Here is a 15,343-nt window from a genome sequence, read left to right as displayed (position 1 = left end):
TCTGCAACACTTCATTCACTTAGTTTCACATGCTGCTCGTTTTTCTTCTCCGTCTTTCAGGGGCTTATCAACCCCTTGCACCTACGAGGACCAAACCCGCTTTGTCCATTTCCAGACCCCAGGTTTGCTATGCCCCATATGTGCATTGGTATCATGTTCTCCTGAAGCTACCCTTCCGGTGACACAAAAGCCAAAGCTTTAAAACGAAAGAAAAGGAAACAAAGGAAAAGAAAGGAAGGAAAAAGAGAAAGGGAGGTGGGGACTGGAGTCCTCAGAAGCTCCAGGATCTACCTGGGAACCGCCAGGACTCCACTGAGCCACTAAAACAGCCAGGCGCCTGGCTCACATGGTCTTCCCTCTCTCTGCACTTTCACCCCTAGGAAGGGTTCCTTGCCGAGTTCCCTAAGTCCCTTTTGCAATTCTACCATCACGTACTTCAACTCCTTTTAGAGACAAACCAGCCCCTCCCCTGCCCACCCCCCACCGCAACGCGAAACTGGGAAGGGCGCACACATCTGAAATCATGAGCTTAACAGCTTCTTGCAAAAACAAAGCTGCATACTCTCTTTTTCAGAAAGGTGGCGGTGTTGCCTTGCGGTTTTGACCGAATCACCGAGCAGTGGCCAGGTCCAGCGGATTAGCAGACCAACCAGCGCACCTCGCCAGGGAAAGGAGACTAGGGCCTTAATCCACCGAGGGACCCGGCGTCTGCCAGAGCCCGGAGCATCAGGGTACTGAGGCTTGTGGCCACACAAGCTCTCGAGCGGTCCTGTCCCTTCGGCAGTTACACAGCCATTTACAAAAACCTCCTGCAGGGCCCCCAGGCCTCTAAGGGCCGGGAGGGTCTAGGGGAGTCACAGATGACCCTTCACTTTCCCCCACCCCCTGCTTCTCATCTTCGAAACATGAATCCCAGGTGAAGCACCGAGTGGCCCCCATTTGGAAAAGCTGCGGAAAACCTAGCCGACTACAGCAACATGCTAACACCTGTTACCCGGAGTGTTGGCTTAGGAGCGCTCATTAAGGAATCCACCTTCTAAGCGGGAACTCTGCCCTGCGTGGGGTGGCTTATTACCACTTTTATAAAATCGAGATTCCACATCGTGCTGCGCGGACACCCACACGTCAATACCTTCCATGGGAACCCAAACCAACCCTTCAAGGCCAGCGGCTAAGACTTCCCGGTTGTCCCTTCCACTCACCGTCACTCTGCGTCCTTTGAAAGTTTCTCTGTGCGCCGCTAACACGGAAATTTGGAGGGGGGGGGGCGGAATTCTCCATTTATAAATATCGGATGGTTTGGGGAAAAAAAAGTATTTGTGGCACTGGACCTTTTTTTTCCCCCCTACAGTGATGTCATCTCAAATACTTGGTGTGCTCCAAATTTGCTATTTTTACTTCCCCCAAGTGACTTTTTTTGGGAAATACATTTGTTTGGATTAGCTACATTTTCAGTGACCCGGTGTCTATTAATACGCAGAATCAGGTTCATCTCCTCAGCAATTACAACTGATATTATGCGGCGCTCACGCTTGGGAGCCCTTATTTGTTCATTTCCAAAGTTGTTCCTTTCAGATGGACCCCTCCAAAGGTTTTGCTCACGGATACAGAAAAGATAAACACAGCATTGGCCTTTTCACAAACAAAAATCACACCCAACAACTCAAAGCATTTAAAACAGAAGACCTTAAAGTTCTCCCTCCCCTCCCCCAAACTCCAAAGTCAAATAAAAGTCTCCAGTTTCAAAAATGTGCCTGGGGTGGGTGGGACAGAGTGAGTAGCCACGGCGGGCTTCGAAACACTGGATGGAAAGCAGTCTAGACGTGGGAGCTGCCGGAGAGGAAAGGCAATAAGGAACGCTAAACGCCTTAGCCCTACCTGATCTGAATTTGCTCCTAATCAGCAAGGAATGCTCAGACCCCAGGAGCGTCATGTTGAGTGTCCACGAGCCGCTGGTCCCTCTGCCAGACGCTCCCTGTTTTCCACCAGGAACGGGCTCCCGGAGCCCAGTGGAGCGCAGCTAACAACCCAGAATTCATCCACCTCTCCGGGAGCGCCCCTGGGCAGGAGGACAGTGGCAGCCAGCGGCCGAGAGCGGTGTCCCCGGAAGACTGGCGGCTCCCCCCTCGCCGCGTGGGGCTAACTGCCTCTGAGCCGGCGGGACCCTCCTCCTCCACCGAGTCCGGCCGGGAGCGGCGGCATCCCAGGCGTGCCCCGCTGATGTCATAGGCTGACAGCGATCGCGGAGTATCGCCACCACGCCTTTATGAAGGGCCCAAGTTTGCCATCTGATACTTTTTTACTACTGACAGCGGCTCAGCCAATCAGGCGCGGCGAGCGGGGCCGGCGGCCGCCGGGGGAGCCGCGGGCGCGCGGGGTCCGGGCCAGCGGCGGGTGGGCGGTGCATGGAAGGGGGGCGGCGCGCTGGGGTAGGGGCACGCGGGGTCCCGGCAGGCGGCGGGTGGACGGCGCACAGGGGGAGGCACGCAGGGGCGCGCGGGGTCAAGACAGGCGGCGGGTGGACGGCGCGCAGGGGCAGGGGCGCATGGGGTCGAGGCGGGCGGCGGACAGGGGCAGGGGCGAAGGGCCCAGGCAGGCGGGGCGGGGGGGGGAGGTGGGCGGAGCGCAGGGGCAAGGGGGGTGGTGCGCAGAGGCAGGGGCGCAGGAACCAAAGCAGGCGGTGGGTGGGCGGCGCGCAGGGGCAAGGGTGCAGGGGCGCACGGGGTCCGGGCCGGCGGCGGGTGGGCGGCGCGCAGGGGCAAGGGGGTGGCGCGCTGAGGCAGGGGCGCAGGGGCGCGCGGGATGGGTGCGAGTCCCCGGCGGGAAGGAGGCGCCCGAGCGCCTGGAGCCCAGCAGGCTCGGGCGCATCGCGCTCCCACGTTCTGTCTGCGCCGCAAAGACGAGCGTCCATGGAGAAAGTGGAAAGCCTTTAATTTCCCCGGGATATGCGCTTTCGGGGCCAGCCTGTGGATGCGCACATCCAGCCCCGGGACTCAAGACCCTCCGTCTGGGGGTCGGGGGAGGAGACACAAGGGTTGGCTGAATACACTTTGGGGCCCCAGTAGGGCGGGACTCAAGGAGGGATCCCCCTCAGGAGCTGTGGTTCGGCTTTAGCTTGAAAAGGCTCAAGGCTTTTCCTATGAATGAGTCCTTCCTTAGCGGGGAAACCCATTCCGGACCCCAAACGGAGTTATTGGACATCTAGAACGCGCCAGGCGTTAGAAGCTCTACGTGATCTGCATTTGCTCCTAATCAGCAAAGAAGGCTCATCGAGAAGTAACACGAAAGCCCTGCTCTCAAGAAGTTTGCTTAGTAGGTGGTGGCGTGGAAAATAAAAACCAAGCTGGGTTGGTACCTATACCAACCTATACCTAACGTTGGGTTGGATTTATTCGCAGCCTTACGTCCGTGTGGGCCCCATGCCTCCTCTATCACATACGTAACTGCTTTTGGCTCAGGAGAACTCAACCCTTAAAAGGTCAGAGGGTGACAGGTGGCTCCTGGGACACCTTCTAGTGCCTTGAACTCAGACCTCTGCGGGAATTCTCTGATCCTTGCCATCATTGGATCTGACCAGTCTTTTGTGTCAATTAGTCTTCTTGAGACAGGCCGTTCAGTTCCTGTGTCAGCAAGGACGCAGCGCAATCCCACTCGTGTTCCCATTGGGAATGGTGTCCCGGCTACGGAGGGCTGTTGACAGGCCGAGGCAGATGCCCAAGAGGATCTTGACTGTGTCACATTTCCAGAGTGTGTCACTTTCCTAGGCCTGCAGAAATGAGTTACCTCGAGTTTAGTGGATCCAGAGGACCCAAGTTTATTACCTCGCCGTGCTGGAGGGCAGAAGCTGGAGATGGGTTCTCAGGGGGCTAGAAGCCAGTATTAACAGGTATTATCAGTATCCCCTTTGGAGGATCCAGGAGAAACTGTTTCTGAGTCCGGTTCCGGGTTCTAGAGGCCATCCGTGTTCTTCTGCTCATGGCCCCCTCCTCTCCTCTCCAGAACCAGCAGTGGTGGGGGCAAGCTCTGATTGGGGGGGAGGGGTGGCTCTGATCTCCACCCCTCCCCCCTCTTCTGCCTCCCTCTTCCGCATTTGAAGGACGCTTGGGATTCTCTTGGGTCCACCTGGCTAAACCTTAGTGTAAGGTCAGCTTATTGCCAGCCTTAATTCCATCTGCTACTTATGTCATTGCCCTTTGCCAGGCAGTGTTAAAATAGTCACACTAGGGGCGCCTGGGTGGCGCAGTCGGTTAAGCGTCCGACTTCAGCCAGGTCACGATCTCGCGGTCCGTGAGTTCGAGCCCCGCATCGGGCTCTGGGCTGATGGCTCAGAGCCTGGAGCCTGTTTCCGATTCTGTGTCTCCCTCTCTCTCTGCCCCTCCCCCGTTCATGCTCTGTCTCTCTCTGTCCCAAAAATAAATAAATGTTGAAAAAAAAAATTAAAAAAAAAAATAGTCACACTAGGGGATGAAGGTGTGAACAGCGGTGAGGGGGGCACATTCTGCTCCACACAGAATGACCTTCTCTCCCTACCAGCAGGTTCCTGCCCTCAGTCAAGCCCCAGGCTCCTGGTCTCCAAAGGAAAGAAGTCAAGGGGGTGGGGTTTGGAAACTTAGAAGAACTCCAGCAACTTCCAGATGCCCGTGGCGGAGAGGTGCTCTTCGGGGAAGAGATTAACGACATGGGGGAATATTGCAAGATAATCCAGTAGAGAAAGAAAAAGAAAAGAAAAAAAAAAGCCAAACAGATTTTTATCCGGAGGGCTCGAGGGCTGAGAAGAGGTCCATGCAGCTTGGCAGAGAATTATTTTTCAGCGAAAGTTGTGAGGAAAACAGCTGAAGCCAGCATTGGATGTAAGGGTCTGCATGACCTAGGGGAGTTGGACAGAATACATTGTTTTCCCTCTGCAGGCCTGACTCCTGTGTGTGTGTGTGTGTGTGTGTGTGTGTGTGTGTGTGTGTGTGTGTGTGGAGGGGAGGATGGTTTCTTTTTTGAGTGAGTTTGGGAAATGCTGGTAACCGAGGCCCTCAATTTTCCCATCACAGCACAGAGCTGCTGACGTCTGCCCTCTGAGATTTATGCCCCCTCCGGTGTGGAATATCTCTGGATATAAATATGCTTGTATCGAAGCTCATCCTTCCTCCTCTTCATGCAAGCATTTCTGAGCGTGTGGAAAAAAAAAAAAAAAAGTGGAATTTGGAGAGGAGGTTCCCAAAGCAAACAGATCTCCAAGGCGGCTGTGAGAACAGACTGCCACAGCAATGATGCCCCCCCCCCCCCACCCCGCTCTGTCCTACCATTTGACTACCTCGGGGCCACCTGTCCTGTGTCTTGCTACCCTCTGGCTTCTCTCCTGAGGCCTAGAGTGAGCCTGTGATGTCAGGTGGAGGAGAGATGTGAGCAAACTGCAAAGTCAAACCTTTGTTTGACTTCATTTGACTATGAGCTACCTCCATGACCCGGCGTGAGTTACTGAAGTCCTCTGAGACGTCAGCCTCTTCTGTAAGAGGAAGCTGGGAATACTTCATTCCAGAAGAGCTGGGATGTTTAAATGAAGTAGGACATTGGGGGTGCCCAGAACAATCCCCCACGGCGTTTCTGGTCCCTCTCTTTACCCTCCTGATCATTCTCGAGGATTCCAAGCAATCCTGAACCCCTTTGCTATGGCTTTCCTTTCCTTTGCCTGGAATTACCTATGGCTGGGTAACAAATGAGCACAGGTGTAGCGGCTTACAACAGCACTCATGTTTTTTCTTTTTATCTGATGATTTCCGTGGGTCAGGATTCTGGATATGGCTTAGCTGGCCCGTTGCTCAGGATTTCACAGGGCTGCGGTCAAGGTGCTGGCTGGGGTTGTGTCCTCTCCAATCCCAATTCTACCAATTCTGTTGGTAGAATTCAGCTCCTTGCAGCTCTGGAACTCATCACGGCTTGCTCTGTCAAGGCCAGCAGCAGACTCTCCCTCTTTTAGGAAAGACCCTTTTCAAGGACTCCCCTGATTAGGCCAGACCCACCCAGGATAATCTCCCTTTTGATAAACTCCAAGTCCTACCATTCAGGAACCTTAATGATATCTGCAAAACCCCTTTGCTTTTGCCATATAACATAACGTGACCATGGCAATGTCATCTGTCACATCCACCAGCCCCTCCATGCGGAGGGAAGAAGATTATGCCAGGTATAACGCACTGAGGGTCACTTGAGCATTCTGCCTTTCCCAACTGTGGTCCTGGGCCTTTGGCCAATCGGGAGTGGTTGTGTCTATAGGCATGAGTCCACAGCACAGCTCAGGACTGTCAGCTTGAACCCTGACCCTGTAAGGACCTCCTCATGGGGCTACTTGGAGTCAGGGGCTGGGTCACAGGGCATGCAGTGGTATGCAAAGGGACAGCTCACTTATGGTGGCCTCAGGATGCCTGGTTCTTCCCTTCTTAGCAAATCCCCTCACCCACCCAAGGTCACCACTGTCCCCTTGGACCTCCTTGTCTTCATGTCCTCAGCGCCTTGTTCCCGGTATCACATCTTGTCTGTTTTCTCTTTTCGTCTTTCACGTGTCTGACGAGTGACTTCAGGGAGCATCTGTTCATCTTCCATTCATTCATTGCAAACATGCGTAGGGATCTGTGCAAGCCGCTTCGGCGGGTGCCCTGGTCACACACAGCATAAACACAGGTTTGCAGACTCACACGATAGGACCCGGGATAAGAGAGAATGTGGCAGGTGGGGAGAGGGCTGTGTCTGTGGCCGACTGGACCCACAGGTCTTGTCCAAATGGGGCAGCTGTGACCCAGCTCTGCTTGACTGTGGCCAGACAGACCCTTGCTGCCATTCCCTCCAGATATCCAAACAAACTGAAAACCAGGGGTAAAATATCCCATGTATTTGGTTTCTAAAAGTGCGAATGACTATTAGTAGTTACAAAAAAAAAAAAAAAAAAAAAAAAAAAACCAAAACGAAAAAAAAAAGCCCCCCAAAACCCCCCAAAACCAAAAAACGAAGTCTTAAAACAGTATGAGCCAATGAGGGTCAGGTTCAGGGTGGGACCCGAGCCTTACACATTGGGGGATGGAGAGCTTTTAAAAATGAGCGCAAAATTGGATATGTGATGGTGACTTTTGACTTATTTTTTTTAATGCTCATTCACTTTGAGAGAATGAGAGAGAGAGAGAGAGAGTCTCAGAACGCCTGTGAGCCACCCTATTAATATAACCCAGGTTCTTTCACAAAGGCGAATGGGAAAGGACTTTTGCCTCATTGAAACAAAGGCGTTAAGTTCAACGTGAAGAAAGTAGTGTTGGTTGAAAGTGGGTGATGGGCATTGAGGAGGCACCTGTTGGGATGAGCACTGGGTGTTGTATGGGAACCAATTTGGCAATAAGTTATATATAAAAAATAATAATGCTGCAATGAAAAAAGAAAGAAAGAAAGAAAGAAGGAATCTGTCACAGCTCCCTCTTCCCCTGCCTGCCAGCAACGCTTCCCACCCTTTCCCTCTAGCTTTGCAAGTCTCCGTCCCAGCTCCTGGCTGCGGAAAGGGAATGCAATGTAATCATTGCGGTTTCAAGCCACCGGGTCGGGCCACATTCACTAGAGGGCAGGGTCACTGCGTTAAAAAGTCATGCATCCGTGCATTTCCTCTTCTTGGGCTCCTTCCTTGCTGCTGGGACTGTTGAGAGGGAGGGGAAGCAGCATAGATCAGAAATAAGGAATGCGCATTCCAACGGTGTTCGTATTGCTTAAGCGAGTTTGCAATGAATTTAGGCAATGACTGTGTCCCTGAGGTCCAGGGTATGTCCAAGAGGCCCGCCGGACCGTGGTAACTTGCTTGTCCTGGAGAATACGGGAGCCGGGGGTGGCGGGGGAGTGTCGACAGAGCGGGACTCAAGGTTGCCCTTCACTATTGGGTAGATGGAATTTGCTTGTTGCCAATTCTTCCAATCCCTTCCACTTTTTTTCTGTACTTCGAGGGCACAAGATAGTGAATAAATTACCTTTTTGTCCAACAGACACTTACCTGTCTTTGTGCTTCTAGATTCTCTTGGGGGTTGGGCACTGTTGACCCTTTCCTTTCTTTTAAAACTCCTTCCGGGGTGGCTCAGTCGGTTAAGCGTCCAACTTTGGCTCCGGTCATGATCTCGCAGTTAGTGAGTTTGAGCCCAGTGTCGGGCTCTGTGCTGACAGTGTGGAGCCTGCCTGGGATTCTCTCTCTCTCCCTCTCTCTCTGCCACTCCCCCTGAGGCTCACTTGTGTTGGCCTCAGGATGCCTGGCTCTTCCCTTCTTAGCAAATCCCCTCACCAGGATGACCTGGCACATCTGTATGTCTGCCTGAAATTGTTCCCTTGTGCTCTAGACTCATATATCCAAATGCCTTCTCCACCGGACTTTCCCAAAAGCTCTTCAAAGCCAACCGGTACAACACCTACACTTACCACTTCCTCTCACCAAGTGTCCCTACAAACCTGCCCCTTTTCCTGCACTTCCTGTGAAACGGATTGGCAAAGTATTCACCTAGTCTCCGGCTTGGGAGAGCGCCCATAGTCTCCTCTCCTGCATTCTGTCCATCACCAACCTGTCACCATGCCACATCCATTCTCCTGAATTCCTCTTGAATCCACCCCTTTAATTTGTTCCCAACACCTCTTCCTTGCTTCCAGCCCTCCTTGCATTCCTCCTGGTTTATTCCAAGTGTCTCTCGAGTGGTCTTTGGGCTCCCAGTCCTTCCCAGCTCCAACTTGTCTTCCCTGTTGTCATCAAAGTGATGTCTCTAAATCCTAAGCAGGATCACTTTGCTTCCTGCCTGAATCTGTCTTTGGCTGCCTAGTGCCAAAGAATGTCCATACTTTTATTTTTAGTTTTTATTTTAGAAGTGGGGGGAAGAGGAACGGGGAGGGGTGGAAAGAGAGAAAGAGAGAGAATCTTAAGCAGGTGCTACACTCAGAGTCCGACACAGGGCTTGATCCCACGACCCTGGGATCATGACCTGAGCCAAAATCAAGAATCAGATGCTCAACCAACCGAGCCACCCAGGAACCCCTGTCCACGCTCGTAAGAATGACATAGAAAACTCCATGTTATTCGGCCCCCTCAACTTCTACTTTATTTCCTGCCTTTCTCCCCATATTATCCTGTATATACCAGCAAGGACAAATAATTTTCCAAACACTGAGGCTTTTCTCTGTTTTTATTTCCCTACGGTGTTTCTTTCTTCCCCCAAGAATGCCTTCTTTTCTCTGTGTTGGGACATCCTACTTATACCTCACAACCCAACTCACACTTGACCATATTCAGAAAACCTTCCTTGAAAACTCAGGCAGAGTGCTGATTTCCTATGTTGTGTGTCCTTCTATTATTACACTTGTCGAGGAGTATTATCCATTATTTTTTAACACGAAAATCCTTCCACTAGTTTATAGGCCACTGGGGGACAGACATATTGTCTTCATTCATGTCCAAACCCACTATCTATTTTCCGTTTCAATTTCATGTTGCTAGTTTTCTAGCTGCCCTTCGACATAATCTGTGATTGAATGATTCTAGAAGAGAGTAGTATTTCTTCTTATTTTTTTTTTTATCTTCCCTTCTTCAAAGAGTTTATAAATTTCTTGAGGGCTTCGGTGACACCTTATTATTCTTTATACTTACCCAGGTATCTTAGCTGGTGGCTTTTGGGCAGTAATTGCAACATGGGTGGGTGAAGTGATGCCTGGGGTTTCGGGACTGTTTGATTCTGAGTCACTCCATTCACGTTTTCCAGAGATGACGAAACCAAGCCTGGGTTCATTTGGTCTGATCTGGGAGCTTTGCTTTTCTTCCAACACCCCCCTCTTTTTTTTTTTTTTTTTGGCAACTAATCACATTCTGTTTTCCTAACTCCTCACTTTACTCAGCTCTCCTGCCGTCTCCCCCGCTCCCCAGAAAACAGAATGGAAACCCCATAAATCCTCGACCTGCTTCGGATGACCTGGCAAATCACACATGCCTCCTTAACCTGGGCCGCCTATTATGGCCAAGGAATGGTCAAGCATTACCCAGGGCGGGGGTGGGGAGGACAGCCGTACTCCCCACTGAGCCGCAATCACTCCAGAGCTTTCCAAAACCCTTCTATACCTCGTCCCATGTTTCGAGGGCTGTGAATGAGGCAGGAGAGTTCTAGGGGACACTGGTCTGGAGTGTCCCTCTGAGAACACCAGGGCTCACGCAGGGAGTTAGAACAGGTTAACTAACACTGACATCTGACTATTAAAACTAGTGCCTTCCCAGTGAGAACGCCTGAAAAGGGAAAATTCCAAGTGCTATTAAAACCAGCTATGATAACAGCAAAGGAAATTCAGAGCGGGAACCTTGCTACCCAGCAATACCCTCGGCTTGTCCCATGAACCCCAGCGTTCAGTTAAAAGAAATTAAAAAAAAATCATTCAATTCAGCCAAGGGGGAAGCAAAAATCCTTATGACAAACACACGTTGAATGGATAGGTCAGTTTTATGGAAACTGACAGAGGCATCTCACAGACTGAAACCCACGTGGTGTTAAGACAGGGGTTGCAACCTTAGTCTGGCTCTTCTCGTAAGATTTTTTTTTTTTTTAAATCAAGACTATCTTTTTTTAGAGCAGTTCTGGGTTCCCAGCAACACTGAAAGGAAGGCACAGAGATATCCAGTATATACACCTCTTGCCCCTAGCAGAGTGGTCCAACTGATGAACCTATGTGGATACATCCCCCAAAATCCAGAGTGCACATTATTTTTTTGTTTTTGTTTTTAAATTTTTTTAATATTTAGTTTTGAAAGAGAGACACAGTGGGAGCGGGGGAGGGGCAGAGAGAGAGAGAGAGAGAGAGAGAGACATAGAATCAAAAGCAGGCACCGGGCTCTGAGCTGTTGGCACAGAGCCTGATGCGGGGCTTGAACTCAGGAACCGTGAGATCATGACCTGAGCCAAAGTCAGTGCTCAACCAACTGAACCACCCAGGCGCCCCCAGAGTTTCCATTATAATTCACTTCTGGGGTTGCACCTTCCATGGGTTTGGAAGAATGTATCACAACACGACCCACCATTACAGTATCTTACACAATAGTTTCACTGCTCTAAAAGTCCTCTGTGCTCCACTTCTTGGCCACCCCTCCCCACTAAGATTTTCCTGTTTTACAACTGTACTATTCCCATGCTTCCATTCATAGGTACTCTTACCTGTTTTCAAGCTCCTTGGTGTGTATTTCGCTTTGCGATGCTCATAGCGATCCTGTGAGGCGTTGAAGACAGTGGCAGCTGGACGACCTGACTTGGAAGACAGGGACCCCTGATTCACCAGAGGTTAACACTCCAGGTAGAGGCGAAGCTAGGACTAGGACTTGGGGGGCCCCAGGCTTCGGTGTGACTGCTCTTTTCAGGGGCTTATGCAGCCTCTGCTTTGACAGTTGACTCAGAGACCTGCTTCTGCTTCTCTCTCTGGGTCTACCATGCCCTGCCTTCGACAGGTGTTTTTTTGTTTGTTTGTTTTTGTTTTTTTGTTTTTTTTTTAATTCCCCTGGGTGGTCAGTATTCATGGCAGGGAAAATGTAAACATCTCTATGTTGCTTCCTGGCTCATGCCGTATTTTCTTACAGTGCATTGCCAATTCCTGTTTTTCTTCTGGAAAATTCTTTATTACCAACTGACCTTGGTACCTATCCGTTCCATTAAAAAGAAAGGGGGGGGCGGGTAGTTTGTGCCTGGGTGGCTCAGTCGGTTAAGCGTCTGACTTCGGCTCAGGTCATGATATCATGGCTCATGATTTTGAGCCCCGTGTTGGGCTCTGTGCTGACAGCTCAGAGCCTGGAGCTTGCTGTGGATTCTGTGTCTCCTTTTCTCTCTGCCCCTCCCCTGCTCATGCTCTTTCTCTCTCAAAAATAAATAAAAACATTAAAAAAAAAAAAAACCACCACTACCTCACGCTCACTGGCATATACACAAAACCAGGGTTTTGTTATATTATCACCTAAAGCGAAACAATGGTAACTGTGTCTCAGGCTTTCCAGACATGGGGCTGGAGTACCTTTTAGTGTGCTTGGCAGAAAATGTGTTAAAAGCCACCAAAGGAGAATCCTAAAAGATTCAATAAAGTTTACATGTGAGCTGAGGGGTTGAGTTTGGAAAGAAGTGTATGGAAACATGGAGCCATTGGCAGTGAAATTCTTCCTCTTGTGTTCACGTGGAGTAGCAGCATGGCGGCTACTTAAGGCAAAGGACGTGGGTTCTGGAGTCAGATGCCTGAGTGTCATTCCTTGGCTCTACCTTTTCCTACCTGTGTGACCTTGGGCTCTGTTCTTTATGTCTCAGTTTCTTTGTCTGGAAGATGAGGATACCTAGGTTGTAAAGTTAGGAGGAGGATTCAACAGATAAATACATATAACGTTCTCAGGACAAAGCCCGGCACATGGGAGGCTCCCAAAAAAGGAGAGCTATGATGGTGACCATAATGGTGGTGGTGATAACAATGTTGCGTAGGCATCAACCAACCCAGGTAAGGCTAAAGTGCAGAGAAGCACATCATATATTTTATTTATGTATTTTTTTTTGAGAGAGAGAGAGAGAGACAAAACATGAGTGGGGGAGGAGCAGAGAGAGAGGGAGACACAGGATCCGAAGCAGGTTCCAGGCTCTGAGCTGTCAGCACAGAGCCTGACGTGGGGCTCGAACTCACGAACCACAAGATCATGACCTGAGCCGAAGTCGGTCGCTTAACAGACTGAGCCACCCAGGCACCCCGAGAAGCACATCATATATTTTAAAGAGCTCTACCAATGCTACCTATTAGCATCTGTGAATGGTGACCCTTTGGGAGAGAATTATTTTCTGTCGTAGAAATAGCCAGAGCAATTCCAAAGGAGGGGCAGGGTCAACATCCTTGAAACGGCCCCCAGTGACATGAGACCAGACTTTCCTCGAAAGAACTCAGTGCCTCCAGGCTGGGTGTGGTACTACAGGTGGGGAGCAAACCTCAACTCACAGGTTTGCATTGGCTCGCATCTGAGGTTTTTCTAAAGATTCCACTGGCAACATCAATGTGGACTGATCCATGCTTGAGTTAATTATAATTATAGAAACAAGAGGTTTTCAGTGTTGCAGTATTTAGACTTTGCAAGTTTTGTTTTTGCCCTGTTGGAAAAGGAGAAACAGACCCTGTAGACTGATACCTACTTGAGTAGAGCTTTGAGAAGCTAGAACGAATGTTTCTAAAGGTTTTTTTTTTTTTTTTTTTTGCTGTTGCTGCTGTATTTGGGTTTGCTGATTGGCAGTTTTGAAGACAGACACACCACTGCACCTGCCAGAAAATAGAGCCTCGTGTTAAATGCTGATAGACATAACCTATCATGAAAAAGTTTGCTGAATCTGGGCTATAACATGCATATTTATGTAGTGTATTTATATGTACATACGAGTCTGTGACAACATTAGCTACCATCAAGTGGATGGTTTTGTTATCTCATTTAACACACACAATAACCTTGGGAAGTAGGTAACATTTTTATGCCCATTTTAGAGAAAGGGAAACTGAAATTCAGAAAGAGTGCCATCCTTAGACGAGGGGCTCTATCCCGGATGCCACATGTCAGGGATGTGCTTTGCTTTGGAGTAACTCCCTTGAAATTTTCTAAGTCTTTTTGCGGTTCCAAGGAGCTATAGAGGTCAACAGTGCCACCTGGGCTAAGAGCTCTGCGCCCAAGTCAGACTGGGTGGGCCTCCTCCCTGGTCTCTGTTTCTCTTCCTGAGGTGTTCTCTAACCTTCCAGTGCGTGGTGGGGCTGACCAGATGCCCAAATGAGCTTCAGCACTGGAGCTTAATGAGTTGTCCTTGGCCCTGTGACCAGCCCTGATTCTGGCAGGACAGCCTGGTGAGCTGATCACTTCTCCGACTGGTAAGTGTTAATAGGCTGCCAGAATCATGCTGACATGCTGATGTTGAGGGACTCAAGTTATTTACATTGACAGGATCCTCCCAACACACAAAATATTTCCCCCAAAGACCCTGTGCCTCCTAGATGGGTAGCCATGCTTAGAGAAGTAAAGCAGTTCGACCAAAATCATCCAGCTGGGTAAGTGACAGGGCTGTTATTTGACCTCAGTCATGTCAGAGGTACTCACATATACATCTTTTATTTAAAATTTAAAAAAATGTTGTATTTATTTATTTACTTATTCATTTATTTATTTTGAGAGAGAGAGAGAGACAGACTATGAGCAGGGGGGGCACAGAGAGAGAGAGAGAGAGGGAGACACAGAATCCACAGCAGGCTCCAGGCTCTGAGCCGTCAGCACAGAGCCCAACATGGGGCTCAAACCCATGGACTGCGAGATCATGACCTGAGCTGAAGTCATACCCTCTGCCGACTGAGTCACCCAGGAGCTCCACGATCTTTATTTTTTTACGATACTAGGAGTTGTGATCTGTATATGTACATTTTGCAAAGATGATCAATTTCCTCAGCAATCCTAATGTGTGCAGAATGATCAAACAAACCTTCCACAATGTTCTTCGGTCTCTGATCACCTTCCATGCTAGGCCTATCTTACATAAGGATATGATTTTAATAACCTCCTAAGATTTATTTATGGGACACTGGGACTTCCCAGGAGTGAATTAGAGGCTTGGGATTGGTACTGTGACACCAGCCTTTAAGCTGCTCATCACTGGGGTGGCCTGATCCTTGAGGGGATGTTCATGGATTGTTAGAAATGGCCCTCAGATCTTTAGCTGGAAGCGATACCACGTCTGGGAACACAGCAAAGGCATTTCTAACGTCCGATGCAAGAGTCACCAAAGAGAGAGACAGGAAAAATAAGACAACCATTCTGCAAGGCATTCATGACTGTGGAATTTAAAAATTTCTGACATTTGTTTATTAAAGATTATAACTCACTTCAACATCATACAGCATGAACCCCCTTTAGCCAGATAATAAGTACAGCATGTTCTTTATGATAACGCCAACCATAAAACTAGAAGACTTTACTATTTGTTATTTATCGGGTTGACTAGACAGATCATTTTTTTCTACATGCCAGGCTTGGAAAATTCCTTATTTTCTCTTTCTTATAAATAAAAACAGCAGAGGGTGGGTAAGTTGATCTTAATGCACTTTGCACTGTAAAAGCAACATTAGTTGCCACTGGTGCTGAATCTAGAGCAGTGACGATATACGTACGTTTTTATTGCCCATTAGGTTTGTAGAAGGATCACCTTTAGCTCTTGCCAATGATGGAAATTGTTTGTTGTTCTAGAAAGTTTTTTCCAATGTCTATCATAAATCCATTCCTTTTTCTTTATCTTCGACCATCATGCGTGGTCATACCAACACACATTTCTTG

General features: G+C 49.3%; 1 protein-coding gene and 1 long non-coding RNA gene across 6 annotated transcripts in view; both read right to left on the bottom strand.

The window, feature by feature from the left end:
- MYOCD (myocardin) overlaps positions 1 to 2,328 on the bottom strand; it is a 108,607-nt gene extending 106,279 nt beyond the window's left edge. For 2 of the 5 annotated variants that reach the window (XM_045487407.1, XM_045487409.1), the window contains exon 1: positions 1,879 to 2,327. In XM_045487407.1, coding sequence (XP_045343363.1) covers positions 1,879 to 1,933 — 55 coding nt within the window. In that variant the 5' untranslated portion in view covers positions 1,934 to 2,327. Of the gene's footprint in view, positions 1 to 1,878 lie in introns of all 5 variants that reach the window. The other 3 variants (XM_045487408.1, XM_045487410.1, XM_045487411.1) reach the window with 3 other exon arrangements.
- A 10,385-nt stretch (positions 2,329 to 12,713) lies between these two features.
- Positions 12,714 to 15,343, bottom strand: part of LOC123603029 — an 88,018-nt gene continuing 85,388 nt past the window's right edge. Inside the window, exon 3 of the long non-coding RNA XR_006714688.1 lies at positions 12,714 to 13,299. This is a non-coding gene — a long non-coding RNA (uncharacterized LOC123603029). The remainder of the gene's footprint in view (positions 13,300 to 15,343) is intronic.

Source organism: Leopardus geoffroyi, chromosome E1, assembly GCF_018350155.1.
Source record: "Leopardus geoffroyi isolate Oge1 chromosome E1, O.geoffroyi_Oge1_pat1.0, whole genome shotgun sequence".
Classification (NCBI taxonomy): domain Eukaryota; kingdom Metazoa; phylum Chordata; class Mammalia; order Carnivora; family Felidae; genus Leopardus; species Leopardus geoffroyi.
This window is presented reverse-complemented; position numbering and strand designations above follow the sequence as displayed.